The 18,906-nt window shown below is 32.2% G+C and overlaps 1 protein-coding gene across 9 annotated transcripts; it reads right to left on the bottom strand.

The window, feature by feature from the left end:
* Nucleotides 1–470: 470 nt before the first annotated feature.
* On the bottom strand, nt 471–16,435 carry LOC143917572 (zonadhesin-like). 9 transcript variants are annotated; one of them, XM_077439114.1, is made up of 21 exons: nt 16,173–16,292; nt 13,197–13,327; nt 13,014–13,106; nt 12,787–12,948; nt 12,545–12,706; nt 11,252–11,413; nt 11,014–11,175; nt 10,766–10,921; nt 9,672–9,833; nt 9,432–9,593; nt 9,200–9,355; nt 8,921–9,079; nt 8,676–8,837; nt 8,439–8,600; nt 6,992–7,153; nt 6,740–6,904; nt 5,338–5,502; nt 3,693–3,857; nt 3,382–3,543; nt 2,004–2,165; nt 471–1,933 (listed from the first exon to the last, which is right to left on the bottom strand). In XM_077439114.1, the coding sequence occupies exons 2-21, from the start codon at nt 13,282–13,284 to the stop codon at nt 1,749–1,751; spliced, it is 3,114 nt and encodes a 1,037-aa protein (XP_077295240.1). In that variant the 5' UTR covers nt 13,285–13,327; nt 16,173–16,292; the 3' UTR covers nt 471–1,748. The 9 variants fall into 9 exon arrangements, with proteins under 9 accessions (XP_077295240.1, XP_077295241.1, XP_077295239.1 ...); XM_077439115.1 differs by having other exon boundaries at nt 16,159–16,291; XM_077439113.1 differs by lacking the exon at nt 16,173–16,292 and having other exon boundaries at nt 13,197–14,179.
* Between the last annotated feature and the right edge of the window lie 2,471 nt (nt 16,436–18,906).

Genomic DNA, 18,906 nt, shown 5'->3' with positions numbered 1-18,906 from the left:
AGCGTGCTTGCCTATTTTCACCTCCATAAATTACACGGCAAATGATTAATGTTTAATATAATAATAAATAACCCTCAACAGAGAAACCACACACGTGTCAACAAAGCACACAGTTGTTAATCAAAATTATTTACACAGATATTTGAAAACGCAATCAATTCTTCGATATCGTTCATATTATGAATAATTAAGGACTAGTAATTGGTGCACATGGATATACGTATGTGGTAACCCTTTGACTGTCAAGGCATTTTGATCTTCCTTTTTCATTAATTTCGATTTGTTTAAGCAATATTCTTTAAAGATATTCCTGTACATAACAAAACTGTAGTTAGTTTTGGGAAAAAATACACAGGTTTTGTTTATGGGGTATTTTTAATAATAGAGACAAGGGGCAACCTTTTTAGTGTCCCACTGAAGTTTGTTACTGTTGCGTAGGGGTGGGTTCAAGTTCCAAATGAAAGGCCAAAGTCGCTTCACAGCATTTATTCAATGATTCAGAAGGTCCACACAAAACCACCGCTCACTCCAAAATATTTGATCTGCCGTGTGTACCTCCTTATAAAGGACAAGTTGCACAGCACAGCTTCCCCGATCCATTAATGTGTCTATTTTCTAAACACGTAAAGGTCTACCCTGGCGAGTCTATTGTTAACGCACGCAATCACCCAGGTCTGTGAGAACTCCAGCGTATCCTTTGTTCGGGCACTAACTAAGTCCCGTTAGCATAATTTACCCACAAATACAATTAGATATTAGATAATCTCTTCCATGTTCCCACGTTACATTACAATTTTAAACGAAAAGTTTATATCTTTACCATTGTAGGTTGCATTACAGGTTGCTCCTAGGTGACACCTATGGTATTAAACTTATATTTATAGATTGTAAATTTTAAATTTGCAATTTTCCAATTTGATAAGGAACCAATTCAACGATAAAATCAGATAAATTGGCAAACTCTGATAGGGAATGATATACTTGGAGTCACAAATATTCAAGTCTGATCAGCAGCACTGCAGATCTACTCCAAATAAATTCTCTTCAATCGAGATAACCCCAGGGTTTGAACCCGGGAACCTCTCAGTGTTTAGCATTAACCCAACCAGCGGGCTATACTGCTGGCTATACTTAATGTATTGGAAAACATTTGTTTATTAGAAGCTTCTTTATATGAAAAGGTCGTCAAATTTAAAATGACTATTATATTATCTTATTTCATTTAAAATATAATATAAGCATAGTTTAGTCAATTAGTTCAAATCCATTCTCATTCATTATCCATTATTATTCATTCATTCTCATTCATTATTCCATCATTATTATTCATTCATTCTCAGTCATTATTCCACCATTTTTCCATTGACATTTATGCACAACCTCTATTATCTTTATTTATTTATGAGAAACAATTTAGCATATTGCTTCTTTGAAGCTACGCTAAAAGTTCAAAATTCAAATTTCATGCAAATTCGTATGTACATGATTTAAGTTGAAATATTCTATTATATCGATTTTCCTACTTTCAAAAACCACCCATTAAATATCTCATACATTTTGATCAGTCTTATTAAAACATTTTACACCTACATACTATAACATATGTAATATTATACAAAATTATACGAAAAAATATTCACAGTACACGCATTCGTAATATTTGGTACGCATCAATCAAATAAAGCAAAAACTACATATGATTAATTCTTTATTTACACAAGCAGACAAGAATTCACACATCACGTCGTCTAATAGCCATAGGGTTGCCTTGGACAGTCGCATTTTGGAATGCATTTGTTCGAGCAGTCTCTGACATAATCGTTGATACACATGCATCCTGGTTTGGTATCAGGACAACGTGGTTTACCAAGGTTGCTACAGCTCTCTGCTTCAACTGGGCTTTGAAGACTGTAGACCTCGTTTGGACCACATGCTAAAATCACAATTCATTTAATTTCAATCTAGAATAATATTCAACAGTTGATTTATTGAACAGTACTTACGGCATTCACTTGGCATTATACACTTTCCATTACTTCTGAGCATTCCCATTCTGCAACGGCATTCTGTGACTGTTGAACAAATGGATGGATTTGGATTGGCGCATGTTCTTTCTTCGTACATTGTTGTGATATATTCTTCATTTGGATCGCCGCATCTGGAAGCTGAATTGCGGACATATTTTAGATGATTAAATTTTCTTGATGTTATTGAGCCCCAATAGCTTTCAATCAAGATTAGAAAAATAAAATATACAATATAAAGAGAGGAGCTTTGACTTCTTTCAAGATCGCAACAACGCGTTTCCAATAAAAAAAAATATTCCAATACATAGTACATATGTATCTATACATCAACATAGCTCAGTAGTTAACGTATAATACTAGCAACTTTAGGGTCACGGGTTCGATCCCTGATCTAGTGTTGCTGGCCAGACCTTGATTATATGTATCTGACTCCAGGTCAATCGTTTTTCAATTTATCTGATTTCATTGTTGAAATGGTTCCTACCAAATAAGCCACCTACTCTTATTTGAAATAAATTTCAAATGGTCAAAATGTTCAAAAATAATGTTTATAATTTGGTTATTAATGAAATTCAAAAATTAGCTTAGCAGTGTATTAAGTAAAAAAAATAGTATTTATTAATAGTTGAAACGTAATAATTCCAACTGGTAACTAAGCGTCTTTTAGTGAAATGAATCGTATCCAGGATGAGAGAATGCCCAAGGTTATGTATATCAGCGATAGTTCATTCAAAGACAAAGTCCTAGTGGTGGCGGTTCATTTGATGTAATTTCTTACCAATCAGTATAAATTCTGACCATATAATATTTATTTTGGCCATTTATAGGTAGGTATTCTGGCCTATATATTGTGACGGTTTGATATAAATTCTGACCAGTGTTATATAAATTCTAACCAAAGTTATATAATTCTAACCAATTTTATATAAATTCTGACCACAAACATATTAAAATAAATTCTAATCACTATATAAATTCTAACCAATGAAATAAAACTCTCTGACCCGAAAAATACAAAAACCAATATTACACAATGGAGTACACATCGAATATAATTCATCTTAAATTAAACCATGGTCGACACATTTAAAAAAAACTTTTACATTATTATTCAATGAGCAGAATATATCAAAAAAATTGAGGTACTTTAAAAAAATTAAAATACTTAAATCTAAATAACTTGAAATTAAAAAAAAAAATACTGATTTCCAAAAGGATTCTGGAAATTTTAAATTGCGAAAAAAATAAAATTCCTGAAATAAATCTCGAATTTATCATAATAAGTTTTAATTCAAAAAAATATTTATTTAAAACGCTTATTTCAATAAAAAAAAAAATAAAAAAAAATACTAACGACATGCGCTCAATTGTACGCAGTTGCCATTGTATCTGACGTATCCAGCTTTGCAGCGGCATTCCTTGACAGGTGAGCATGGTGCTGGTAATTGACTATCGCATGTCAATTCACCAACAAATGCCAATATGTACTCTTCATTGGGATCGGAGCATACGGCGGCTGAAATGCAAACAAGGATATTTTGAAAGGCACACACACACACTGTTTATAAAACAGACCATCTTGGCAAAACATTGGCTATCCAAATTTAATTTCGGATTATATGATAATAGATAATAGTCTGCATAATCCTGTCAAAACAAACTTACGACATAGAGACGACAGTATGCATTTTCCGTCGCTTCTCAAATAACCGACTTTACAACGACACTCTTGCACTGGCACGGGCAACGATCTTGGAATCTGTTCCACACACGTCGGCTCACTATACGAAGTGATTAAATACTCTTCGAATGGATCGTTGCATATAACAGCTACAAAATTCAAATGTACAGCTTATAATTAATTATCTGATGTTGCTTGTATGGAGCTATGAACGGTGATCTTAACTAGGCAGTAGGCAAAAATAAATACGTGAACCGTCAGAGGCCAAGCGGAAGTTGCCGAACTTTCTAATACAAGCGCGACAAGTGTCGCTTCTGCGATTCACTTTCACTCTTCGTCTGGTCTAAGCTCACTGAATTCTGAATTCAAGTTTTTATCAAAATTGAAGATGATTACTATTCACTTACGATCACCATTAAGGAAAATTTTGGATCTTATCCGAGGGTTTTCATACTTTTCCATTTTGCTCATCTTGATCATCAATATAATTGGAAGTGTCATCCACCATTACGATGGTGAAAAAATATCATATTGTAAACGTTTGAAAATACTTTGTATTTCTTCTTAACGTTTATTGAGCGCTTTTTTTTGGCCCCTTCTTACTTTTCACCGTCATCTGGCCATGTCAGATTTTAATAGTTTAAACGCCTATAACTTTTTCTTTTTTCACTTTTTTTTATAAAATTTGCATTATAGGTTCTCGTTATCTCTCATATTTATTTTTAGTTCACTCAAAGTGTTAATAATGAATGTTATCGATATCATTGTCGATCGAAATATCGATGTTATGGCCAAGCGTCTCATCACTTGAGATTTTACAGTTCCGTGCTGTCCGTTTAATTTCCTAATAATTTCCTAATAACTTCATAATCCCTTATCCTGTTGTGAGGAATAATCATAGAACTGTTAACATCGGTGTCAAAATCGCCCGGAAAAAACCACTCTAACGTAATTGCGCTGACGTAATCGCCCCGACATAGCCGCGAGGCGTCAAGACAGTGAGAGACAAAACCGCGCGGTGATAAAACTGTGCCGGCAAAAAGCGCTCGACAGCAAGATCGAGCGCTTTTTTTCTGGCGCGGTTTTCTCTCTCACACTTAAGTCAGGGTACCATTTAAATCATATTAAAAGTCAATATAATTTTAAACTCGATTTAGGTCGTCGAACATTTGTACTATTTGAACTATGTAATGAAGTTTAATTAAGAATGGTTTTTATTGTCAGATAAAGCTAGCAAATTGACAAGAGTTTTTAAAAGCATCGAGAGCTTACCAACTACATATGTTCTATATCTAGAATAGAAATAGAAATAATCTAGAATATCGAATTGACCTTTCGATTTCTACCGAGATTTTACACCCAAGATCTGATAAACAATTACTCACTTTACATTAAGAAACGTTTTTGTAAATAAACGCGCTATTGTCTCATATAATAAACTGACGTTATTTGACGTGTGTGCAAATTTCATAACAAATATCAAGTCATCGACCAATTAGAATCCGCATTTGCCTACTGCCTAGTAAAATGAAGTGAAGTCTATAAATATTTTATTATTTTAAGGTTTAATTATTATTTATAATTAGCTTTAATTTCAATTATGTGAATTCCTGTTACAAACAAACTTACGACATGACGTCGGCAATACGCATATGCCGTTATCTCTCACATAACCGCTCTTGCATCGACACTCTTGGATTGGTGAGTTCAAAGCATTGGGTATGCTTTCGACACACGTGAGTTCACTGTACATTGTGATAATATATTCTTCGAAAGGATCATTACAGACGACAGCTATAAAACGAAATCATTTTCAATATATTTGAAATATTATAAATACTAGCAGTACATTCAGCTATCGCCTGCAGATTGAGATTGTCGTGTTCTTATATAAAAACTTTAATGTGTATGTATATATATATATTTGTTTTGTTTAATATTTTTTTACTTATTAAAGGCGCAGACACACAGAGTGGTACGTGGCGCGTGTTCTTCTTTTTGCACCGAGACTTTGGCGCGAGAGAATAAAGCGCCCCGACATAGCGCCAAACACGTGCGAGACTAAACCGCCCCACCACAAAACAAATATCAATTTCGCCCCTCAATTTACATATGTACATGTTTGTACAAGGCGGCCCGATGCGTTATTTAATGTCGAAAGCGGAAAATCCCACATAAATAATTTTCCATTTCCCAAGAAAAAGGGTTAACTACTGTCAATTACTATTGTCCTACAAAGCTAGAGAGCAAAAAAAGGGTTCACAATAGAAATTGACAATAGTAAACCCATTTTTTGGGCAAAAGCATACTGACCGCCTTTCCTTAATTATAATATTTTTATTTTTTTTAATACCAAATCGCTTAAATACTACAAACAAAGTCAAATTCGATATTTTAATTTTGTCATATATTCTGGCGCGGCTTTGTCGCCAGCGCTTTTTGCTGGAGTGGTTTTTCTGCGCGTGGTTTTGTCTCTCTTAGTTTTTACGTCTCACGGTTACGTCGGGGCGGTTACGTCTGGGCACTTTTGTAGCGAGCGCTTTTGACTGGACACCATTTTATTATTGTTTTGCACACGCAAAAAATACTAGCACGTCTGATAATTTCAAGTCTAAAACTCACTCCTTGAAGTGTTTTCTTTGAATTGACATAGGTTTGAAAGTGATCGATAACGGTGATTCCCATATTTGAAGAAATGAAGCAAAAACTCGTTGAAATAATAAAGTCGTACGAATTAACAATTAAATAAGGCACGCCCGTTCACAGCTGGAGTCTACCTAGGCATGTCGTGCCGTACAATTCTGTACGTCTGCGCCTTACATATAGAAAATCTTACCAGTCGCATCTGCTATGAAGTATCTAGAGATATTTTTTTAAATATTTAAATTTTTATATAGTGTATATTAGAATACTTATATATGTATTCAAGAAGATACTTTATAATTTAAACAAAAAATAATTTGTATCCCCATCATTACCCTATACATATGTATAGCTTTTTTTATGAAAAATAGCCAATTATTTTACTTACGGCAAGTGGACGGCATAATGCATTTTCCATTTTCCCTGACATATCCAGCTTTGCATCGGCATTCTTGAACTGGTACTGACATGTATGTTGGTATTTGATTTGCGCAAGTTGGCTCAGAAAAGTATGTAAGAACATTTTCTTCGTTTGGATCGCGACATACTGCGGCTATAATATCAAAAATATAAAAAAAAAACAAACAATCAGTCGTGCATAAGTCTTTGTACAGATGTTTCACACACTTTTCAAACTTACGACAGTCGGTAGGCAATACGCATTTTCCATTATATTTGACGTATCCAGCTTTGCAACGGCACTCTTTAATAGGAGCGATCGAAAATGGAGTTGGATTTGCACAAGTTGGTTCGCTCAATTGTGCCAACACGTATTCAGCATTTGAATCGGAGCAAACTACGGCTAAAAACACAAAATACATGATAATCAGAAAAATAGAATAGCCAAGTTGAATAGACCAAAAATACTTCGTAAGAAAATTACTAGTAGGCCTTTTGAATTGCAGTCAATATGCAGTGTTGCATCAAATGTATAAGGACCAATGTTCTCAAAGCAAATATGTAATTCAATGATAAAAAAAACATCGGTTGTCACCAACCTTCATATAAATTTGGGTAAAATAAGAATTGTCAAAAACAAAATTGGATAATGACTGAAATGCGGCTATAAAAACATTCTCGTTAGAGCGCTAATCTAGGGAATCAAATATTTTCGACTTTCAGCTACCCAAAAGTTTTACTTCCCGTAGTCGAATTTTATTCAATTTTTATTTATTATTTAATTACTACTTTCGGTTTACGAATTTTATCCATAACCTTATCAAGTCTAAGTACATAAAGAATTCAAATATAAATTTCAACTCGATATGTTCAGTAGTTCAAATTTTCAACTCGATCACAACATTTTTGACTTTTCTAACAGTGAAAACACCCACTTTCGGTTGATCAAACTTATTGATTATTTTTTTAATTACATAACATTGATACAAGAATTATACTGGATTTTTTTTTCAAACTGCACATATATTCAAAGAATCGAAAAAAATAGTGGAAGAAAAATTAAACAAGAGTAAACTACCATTGACGGTTGACGCATCTTCACTAAATTTAATATGCTACATGGTATTAAACTAAAACTTCTAGATATGAAATTTCGGTTTAATATACTGAAAATTTTCTGATAAAAACATACAAAATTTCGATTCTTTAGAATAAAAGTACTGTAGAGAACTTCCGGTTGAGCTAAAAATATTTAAAATATTTGAATGTATCATTTCTATTACACGTAAAAAAAATTGAATCCGATCCGTTACGTGGCTTAAATAATTGAATCCAAAACTTTAAAAAGAGGACACCTATAAGGTTACGTACCACTAATATCCAACTTAAAAATTTGAAAAAAAAATTACGTCGTGTCGATAAGCATTTCAGTATTTGATACCAAGTTTCGGTTTTCTAGGACTAGCGTGTTCAAAAAATCTCCAAAATGCACAAACACACATTCTAAAATATTATATTAGCACACACTCTTTGTTTTAGACTGTTAAATCGTGATCAATGATCGATTCCGAGTTTGAATTAGTCAAAATCTCAAAGTAGAATTTTTGGCACGATCACAAAACTTGATATATTGTTACTACGTACATATATGTATATACATAGGTAAAGTAAAAACATGAAATACTTACGACAATCTGTTACTCTAACGCATTTTCCATTGTCTCTCAAATATCCTGGCTTGCACCGGCATTCTTGAGAAGGTGTGATCGTTTTTGGTACTCGATCAACACATGATGGTTCGCTGAACAAACATGTCACGTACTCCTCGTTTTCATCAGGACATATTACAGCTGTATAAAGAAAAACGCTAGATACATATAATCAATTACAATTATCAGAATTGAAAGTCGTGCGATAATACTTACGGCAAGAATTTGGCAGGATGCATCTTCCACTATCCCTGACATATCCATTCTTACAACGGCATTCCTGTACTGTTACAATTAGTGAAGGAATAGTGTTGGTGCAGGTTGGTTCGCTGTATTGAGATATGACGTATTCTTCGTTTGAATCTGGACACTGGACAGCTGGAATGATATCGAAAGTAAGACACAACAATCTTAGCATTGATTGATTTTGTCATAATACATATTTGCCTGTTCCAACTTACGGCATTCACTTTGGGTAACGCATTTTCCGTTGTTTCTAACTAATCCAGGTTTGCAACGGCATTCTTTAACTGGAGTAACTGGTCTAAGTACGGTATCGATACATGTTGGCTCGCTGAACAATGACATGACATATTCTTCATTTTCAGTGCAAATTGGTGCTGTAAAAGGCAGTACTGATTAAAATATCAACTCTTGTATGATCAGGTGCTGACAACCAAATGGTAACAGAGACTAAACAAAGAAGCTATTTTTTTTAAATAATATGAAAAAATACTTACGACATTCGCTAGGTGGAATACACACGCCACCATCTCTTACGTAACCATTTTTGCATCGACATCCAATAACTTCTGGAACGATCTTTGGTAAGGAATCAGTACAAGTTGGTTCGCTGAGATTTGAAGTTGCGAACTCTTCGTTGACATTACTGCAAGCTGTATGAGTTGCAAATTCAATATTACATACTTGAATTATGTCGTTATGTAAGCGTAAAAGCATTATTATACTCACGGCAGAGATTTGGAATAATGCATCTTCCGTTGTTTCTCAAAAATCCAGATCTGCATCGGCACTCTTTAGTCGGTTGGACTGGGTATGATCTTGGATTGGCACAGCTTGGCTCACTCAAAGTGACTTGAACGTACTCTTCCATTGGGTCGGGACATACCACGGCTGGAAATGTGGATTAAATGTATAAAATCAGACCGATGAAACATAAATACGATCCAAATGGTTTAAAAGTGCTCTCACGGCAAGTCGATGGAAGAACACACTTTCCACTGTCTCTCAAATAGCCAGGTTTGCAACGACACTCCTTGACTGGAGAGATGGATCGTTGCACTTGTTCACTGCATGTCATTTCACTGAAAATGGCGTTGATGTATTCTTCATTTGGATCAGCGCATTTGATAGCTGTGAAGTTGATCATAAAATAAATAAAATAAATATTGTACTCTATAAATTATTATCCATTGAAAATTACCACAGTGGAGCCAATCAATCTTTATTAAGTTTGACCTACTGAATTCGAATAAGATAATGATTTTTGTAGTTCGCCCTCATTTATGAGATATAAGCGCATACAAATTACGCAATTATTTACAGTTTTTTAGCTTTTACAGTCTTAACATCAAAATATAGTATTACTGTGATCAAAGTAAGTATTGGAATCATTTACCACTTGAATTAGCATGCTTAGAAAAAATATTGAAATATAAAACTAGTCCTTATATATTGGCCAAATAAACGCATGGGGAAAATTAGGTAAAAAATATATGTATATATATTTTTGACTTTTAAAATTTGCTAGATAATTAATAAAAAATATTCTAATCCAATGAAATATCACAATCAATAGAAAAAACGTCTATTAATTCCAATACTGTCTTTGAGCACAACTCTGGTAACTCTAAAATGCCCTAAAATTTTTTCTTGCCCAATCAATTTTAAATCAAAATTAAGCTTATCAAGATTTCGAACTGGACCATTTCAAGGAATAAATTTACAATGCATATAAATAATACAAATATTCTTCGATGAATATTTAGTATTCCCCAATTAGTAGTAATAGTAATAATATTGGTACTAATAAGTATGTCAAATTAGCAACATATGAACCCATATTCTAATGGTGTGTTTACACCAAGCGAACAGCTTTACTAGTTGTCACATTGTTGATGCCTTCCCAAAAAATAAGTCGAAATCAAAATGTTCTCAAACTTTTTAAAATATGCAGGAACCTTATTATTTTGTGCAGCATTAAATCTATTTCGTACATCCGATGCATTGATTATATTTTTCTTTTAGAACAACGGTATATTTATTTTTAATTTTGCAATACTCACGGCAATCACTTGGCAAAATACATTTGCCATTTTCTCTAACGTATGCACCAGTGCATTGACAACCACTGACTGGGGGATCGATTGGTTTAGGTGTTTGATTGTCGCAAGTGCGTTCACTGAATATGGCTGTGATGTACATTTCATTTACGGGGCATGCTGTAAGTAAAAAAATATTATATATAACGAATCCCATATTATTGAAAAGTGTATATATGTACATATGGACTAAAATTCTGTATATTGCTTACAGCAAGTGATTGGCAAGATGCATTTTCCGTTGTCTCGGACGAATCCTTGAGCGCATCTACATTCCTTGACCCAGGCAATTGGCACTGCTACTGGCTTGCTGCATGTTGGTTCGCTCATATTAGCAGTAACATATTCCTCAAACATATTGGTACACTTGGATGCTGTACATACATATATAATAAATGAATCAGAATGTATACGTGACAATAATGACAAACTATTGTTTGATAAACATACGGCACTCAATTGGTAGAACACATTTTCCGTTGTATCTAACATATCCACTCCTGCAACGGCATTCTTCGACTGGGGTGATTTCTTTGGTCGTTGGCTCGTCACAGCTTGGTTCACTGTATTTAGCCAATACGACTTCTTCGTTGACATCTTTGCACTTGATTGCTGTAAATGTAAAATATATTATGAAATATATGTACACATGTGTAAATATTATAGATATATCCACAAGAATAGTCGAAATATGAATTTTCTAAGTGCAATTTTATTTAATTCTCATATAAATATAATTTAATATATTATCCCTATTAATTCAATTCAGATTCGTGTAAATACAAGTAAATGGATGCGGTGCATCCGCTCTAAAATCGTCAGACAAATTGAACGACAGATTAACGGACGGCTGCTTTAAATGCAATTCTCATCTTCTCGAATGATAGATTGCACATCAGATGACGGGTAACCTTTCGATGTGCACAGATGCAATTATTAAAATGGTTATTATTAAAATTTAGTTGGATCTTTCAGGCGAGTTTAATAAGGCAAGATTCGATAAGTAATTCGAATCTTGCCTTATTAAACTCGCCAGAAAGATCCAACTCAATTTTAATAATTGCATCTGTGCACATCGAAAGGTTACTCGTCATCTGATGTGAAATCTATCATTCGAGAAAACGAGAATTACGTTTAAAGCTGCCGTTCTGTTAATCTGGCGATTTTAGAGGGGATGCACCAAACCCGAGTAAATATACATACCAGTGATGTACATACCAGTACGAGCTTTTTATTCGCAAATTTACCAATTTAAAGTTCAGCACATTTCCAATTAACCCTTTTAAACGAAGAGAAAAAATAGTGTGGCCAGAACACTATCTCAATAAATATGTTTCAATAGAAAAAAACTCAATATAAAATAGTATTAATAGTGGGAAAAAATCTCAAGTGAAAATACATACTTTTGACTTTTGATTTGAACTAGACAACTACTTAGAGAGATTTGAAAGCTGAAAAGTACTACTAACAAAAGATAAAATACCCGACTATAGATTTCAATATTTATTTTGAGCAGGAAATTGACAGATTTTGAGACATCGACCTAACAACACCAAGATATAGAAAAATCGCGCGATTTAAAAAACACATATATATCCGAATCTCGAGCCAATCAACATTTTTTATTACCAGATTCGTATTTACTGGGTATATATCTATAATAAAAGTCATATCTCGTCTCTGAACCAAAAAAAGTCGTCATTTGTCGAACAGTGTAATTAAATAATGACATTCAACACTTACGGCAGTATTTCTGTTTGATGCAAACTCCCCTATCTCTTACATATCCACTTTTACACCGGCATTCAGTGACTGGAACGCATGAGTATGGATTTGGATTATCACAAGTGGGTTCGCCAGTTCTAGCCAAAACGTACTCTTCATTTGGATCCTTACACTTGACGGCTGCAATTTAAATATTATTTCAGTCAAACCTTCAATTTTCCAACCGTTCTTCAATTAGCTTTAGCTATTTATTAACTTACGGCAATCACACGGCTTAATACAATTGCCATTGTATCTCACATATCCATCTCTACACCGGCATTCTTTGACCGGAGCGCAACCTCTAGGCGACAAGTCGTCGCAGGTAGCCTCACCAGTCGTTGCCAAAATGTATATTTCATTGGCCTTTGAGCATTTTGGTGCTAAAAATTATAATTATTAATACTCAATCAAGTATTTATTTTGTAAAAAATGTATTATTAGTTACGAGGTGGAGGTGGTGGTTCATCGCATGGTTTCGGTGTTTGATCATTGCATGGTTTCGGTGTTGGCCTTGTTGGTCTTCGATATTCTTTGGAGGCTGAAATGATTCGTTTGGTTACTCTTCAATATTTCTTATTATTTTTTCATGCGATATAAAGAGTATTATTCCTACCACTCATTTACTTACCACCATTACAAGATGGTTGAGGAATAACCGTGGCTGCTACGCTGCACACCACCACTACAAGCACAGCCAGGTGTAAGAACCTGGACATCTTGATCTGCCAAAGATGTCACTGACGCTGGTTTGGATGGTGACTGCACCAAAGATGGAAACCCAAATTTAAGCGCACATTAACAACGTGGACTACACTTTTATATGCCGACAGTGTAAACGTGACAAAACGAATCAATCTTAAATACAATGTATAATAAATGTGTTGGAACAGGTGGATGACTATTGACTTCGGCTTTTGTTCGTTAAACGCAGACCCAGTGAGAGCAATCATTGTGACATGTTATTTAACAGTATATTTAGAAAATGTAATGAAAAATACATAGCTATGAAACAAGAATTTGAAAAAGAAATATTAACTGCGTTGAAATTATTTAGAATATATTTTATAATCCAATGCAAGTAGAATGCGATTTGAATTTCAGATTCTTGTATATGTATAATATATAACATTTCTAACGCCCATTTTTCTGAATCGATCCAACGCGTCATAAACATATAAGGGTGGACTGTATTTAAATAAATCAACCCAACCAGAATTTTTTCACTTTGTTGCCACATTAATTTTGATGTTTTACTATTTATATAATAAGATATCTTAATATATAATTTCGAAAGTGACTTTGTATGTAAGTATTGGTTCGTATAATCCGTTCCGTCATCGAACAAATCAAAGTTTCTATGCCGATATCGTTTTCGATTTCGATTCCCTTTTCAGTTCCGGATCCAGATTTGGTTTTCAATTCTGGATTCAGATTCGTTTTTCAGTTCCGGATCCCGATTCCTGTTTCAGTTCCAGATACCGATTCCCTTTTCGGTTTCTGTTTCAGTTCCGGATCCGGATGCATGTTTAATTTCCAGATCTGAATTCCCGTTTCAGTTCCGGAATAAAAAAAACAAATTATTGTTACCTATTAGATTAGCGATGTTTAACCCTTTGGCTGCTACGAGGTTTTTCAATGTCCAAGCGAAAAATGCTAACATTTGTAATTATTTTGAAAAAAAATAAATATAATATTTTTTTTTACATACTTACTTCGCCGAACGCTCGTAATTTTTATAATACTTTATATACATTTTTAAGAAGCAGTGCACTCTCTTTCTGTCTTGCTTTTACATGCGTGCGTGCGAAAGAGATACCTACATATATACACTAAATAAGTTTTGACGATTGTTTTCCGACGCTCTATTTTTTTCAACAATCTATTTTTAGACATCGATGAATCCTTACAACATGCGATATATTCGAAACAGGTAGCGGTCTTTCTCTCTTTCTTTCTTGGTTTTAATTGTGTACGTGTGAGCGAGACACACAAGGATGCGAAGTTTCTAATAATCAAATAATTTTTCAACATGTATCATAAACATTTTGTATGCATTTCAGTTGCATTTGATTGATTGCACGAATTCGTGACGTCTCGTGACCTATATAATTGAAAGCGGATTTCTAATGTTTTTTGCCATTTATTTTAACTCTGCAAAATGATATCGGACAGTGAAAGTGATGAAAGCGAAATAATAGCTCCTCGCCGAGGAACTCGACAAATCAGCAGCTCTACTGATTCTGAAAATTAATTTATCGACAATAATCAATTCCCAAGTAATAACTCCTTATATGACATTGACAACGAACCCGAAATTTACTTTGATGATGAACCCGAAATTGAAGAGTTTTTATTTAAAAAATTGATAAATATTTATAAAGCATGATTGAAAAATAAATATAAATACGTATATAAAAAAAATGTTTCTTGCCACTGATGCGCTGGCGACTCAAAGAAAGTATTGAAATACGACAATTAATGACAACAACAACGATCGTCGTAGCAATCTTCGCCTATTTCAAAACAACGATTTATCGTTGTTGTAGCAGTCAAAGGGTTAAGCGGTTTTTATTACATACCTCCTTTACGTTTCACATGGCTTTTTACAAATACCGTGTGAAGCCGGGTAAGACCACTATTATATAAATAAAGATACTATAATTTTTTTTAAACATAAATCACTATTTATAAAAAAAAGTTAACCAAATTTACTTAAGTCAATATTTATTTTTATGTGTATTATTATCATATAAAGTTTCCCGATAGTTAGAAGACTTGCCATGATGCCCTTAATGATATTAATTCTTTATTTTTTAGAGTTGTTGAACTTTTGTTAAAGCGATATTTTCATGTGTATTTGTATAATTTATTTTTTAATATTTACTAATTGAATATTGTAGCACTCCATATTTATCTACACTCTAATTATATAAAGATTTGAATATTGTCGTCTCCAATAATTAAAATTGATTTTAAAAAATTAAAATGAAATAAAATATACATGCACAATTCATACACAATTCATAAAATATTAAAATATTTTTTAAATTTTAAATAAGATGTAATTTAAAGTCGAATAAATTAACATCGAAAGTAATTTGAAGCATCTGGATAACTTAAAACTTTTGATAAAAGCATACTCATCAATATTTTAGTATTTATTTACATATATTCTTCTTTTAATGGAATTCATATTTTTATATACATATATATCACGTTATTTAAAACACTATTTTTTTGTAGACTCTATTCGCTATTAAATTAAAATTACTATTAAATTCTATGTAGACTTTATTCACTATTAAACGGGACAAACACTAGCTTCAGTCTTCAAAAAAATTTGTATCAAAGAAAATATACTGAAGATCACTCTTTTGAAATTAAATAGAAGCTTCACATCAATTAAAAAAATATTTTCTTTTACTTTATCTATTATTTATTTATTTTCTATTACTATACTTATATATATGGTAACAATAGATGGTTTTATTTTAATTTAATTTCGACTACACCCCATAATTGTATTTGATTCGATAATAAACATGTCGAAATGATGATTTCAACTTCACCACTAAAACCAACGTGCTTACAAAATTTGTCTCACCTTATGCGATGCCCAAAGTATAAAAGCTTTCACGAAGATTTTAAACGATGATACACCTTATATTGGACATCAGCGCTTCTCAAATTTCCATAGAAAAATATTTACGCTCCTGTTTAATGAACTTTGTTTAGTTCATATACATATTTATAATATGTCAACACGTCAAATCTGTCACCGAGGCCATTAATTATTCATATGTCTGTCTATTAGGTAAGAATCAAATATAACGTGTGTTTTGTTTTTCAACATGCAACATACTGTATGCATTTATTCGTTTACACTCTGGATTTTATATAGGATATGAAATAATAATTCAAACTGTGTCACATTTGTTTTGAACTTATGTAACTGCAAATAGAAAAAACAAGTAGAGGTAGCGTCAAGGCTATCATCAGTTTTTACAGTCGTCTGGGACAAATTAAGAAAGTTGCAACCAAATACATTACTTAAACTGTGTAAAATTATTTCTGTTTAACAGATTTTTCTTTGAAAAATCAACTGAAAATGATCCAACATACATATTTTTGTTGGTAATGTTTTTAAATATTTGCTTTTGTTTATATATTTATAAACATTTTTTTTATAAACATCATTCTCAACTTCATTCTATCTTTTCAAATAAACCCATTTGGATTAAATCATTCCATCTATTTCAAATAGCATTTATGTATAATCATTTTTATACAATATTTTATTTTTATTTATTGAAATTGGCAAACATACAGAATAAAATATAAAATAAAACAGTAGGTACAGTGAACACCACGTGGCAATATAAAGAAAACAAAAAAGAACAATTACAAAAACATAGTTAAAATAATAAATAATGGATGATAATGAATATTTATATATTATCACAACATAATATTTACATATTATGTTGCATCATACATATAATGGCACTATTCTGTGTGTATGTGTGTCTGTGTAAGATAACGCTCACCGTAATATAATACTAGTTTCGGTTCGACATACATGTGTATGTCACAGATAAAACACTGCCAACAAAATTTACGAATACAATACAAATATAATAAAAGAAAAAGCATATATATATATATAGATTCTGTTTACTACCAACGGTTCCTCTAAGGAAATAATTCTTTGAGCATTTAACGCCATCTATTGAAAATTTAATTAATTAAATGATGAATTTGTCTATTGGTGTTTTATATTGTTTATATGTATGTATGTATGTAGGTAGTTTTTTTTACCTTTTTTCATATTAAACAATTAAATATAAATATTAAATTAAATATATTTAAAAGGTATATGAAAAAAATACAACCGCGTGCAGATCGAACACAGCACTGACATATTTCTTTTAATTTTTTTTATTTAATAACTTAATATGCCATAACTAGAGACCCGTATTTTAGGCATCTACTTTTGTCAATTTTAGCATTTTCATTTTGCATTTTAGCGTTTTAGGACATTAAAAATGTTCAATTTTAGCATCTATTTTTATAAAGAGTTTAATTTTAAATAATAAAACATTTTGATGAATTTTAGTAGTAGACAAAAGCAGTTGCTTGGTTTCGACAGGAAAAACGCCCTCTATGGTAAACTGCAAGCTCTGTTTTATCCCCTCAATTTCTTCAAATAATAAACGGGCAAAAGGATAGGAAGACCCTTCTAAATTGTCTATTAATTTTATAAACTTCAATTTTGCAATCATATAAACAACAACAAAAATTTCAATTTTGTTCATAAACAACAACAAAAATTTCAATTTTGTTTGTTATTTCAGCATTTATTTGCATATATTACGAATTTAGCATCTATTAGCATCTATTCCGAATTTTAACAACAATTAAGCATTAATAGCAAAGTGCGCAAAATACGTGTCTCTAACTATAACCCATGCGATGATATTTCATCGGGTACAACACTAGTTATTACATAAACATCAAATATTATTTATTGATTTTAAAAAAAAGTTTGAAACAAACTCCAAAATCTTACTTATAATATAATATTTTCCATATGTATGTACATACATGTACATGTGTATATTAAAATTGTGTAATATGTATCTATGTTAATTTTAAATGAACAGCTTAGAAAATTAAGACACAATTTGAAAACTTTGAATAGTTCAATACAACTAGTCAACATCATCAATTTTCTTTATATAAGCTGATTAAATATGTGCTCATGTCAAGTGTGTTTCCATTCAAATATTGAATGACGTTGAAATATAAATGTTTCACAGTGTACATACATAATATCAGATCGGTGTGAAAATGGATAGCAGGCTGCATAGCATGCAGTGCAAATGAGCCCCAACAATAGAGAGAAGGACATATGTAAATACATGTGTATGTATTATGTAATCAATGTATTCAATTTCTAAAACAGACACTTTTGAATATGAACTATCACCTTTACAAAAATAATGAAAAAAAGTTTTTTTATGTCTCACTATCTCATTGTATTATTGGTTAGGCAGATTTATGCTAAATTAATAGATAGCTTGTTGACAAAAATTTAAGGCTTCGCATTATTGAAATGTTAAAACATCCATGTATTACGTAAGCCCAATTAGCACTTGTAATTTTAAAAAGTAATATTTTAAACATTTGCACAAACTTCTCTTTTGCGTCTGCATTTTGCAATTAATCAATGTCTTGTATTTATACTTTACGTTCGATTTCAACACATTCAACACATTTTAATAAAACAAACAATTTCGTCGGTTTGATGCGATAAAATGTACCAATAATATTTCATA

Source organism: Arctopsyche grandis, chromosome 10 (genome assembly GCF_051622035.1).
Source record: "Arctopsyche grandis isolate Sample6627 chromosome 10, ASM5162203v2, whole genome shotgun sequence".
Classification (NCBI taxonomy): Eukaryota; Metazoa; Arthropoda; class Insecta; order Trichoptera; family Hydropsychidae; genus Arctopsyche; species Arctopsyche grandis.
This window is presented reverse-complemented; position numbering and strand designations above follow the sequence as displayed.

Excerpts from the sequence above, each read along its gene's own strand:
- LOC143917572 (XM_077439114.1), bottom strand. The coding sequence starts at position 13,284 with ATGTCCAGGTTCTTACACCTGGCTGTGCTTGTAGTGGTGGTGTGCAGC. Across the intron at positions 9,834-10,765 it reads TATTTTGCCAAGTGATTGCC|CTATCAAATGCGCTGATCCA; the intron begins GTGAGTATTGCA and ends TCAACTTCACAG. Across the intron at positions 3,858-5,337 it reads CGTATTGCCGACGTCATGTC|CTGTTATATGCAACGATCCA; the intron begins GTAAGTTTGTTT and ends TGAATTTTGTAG.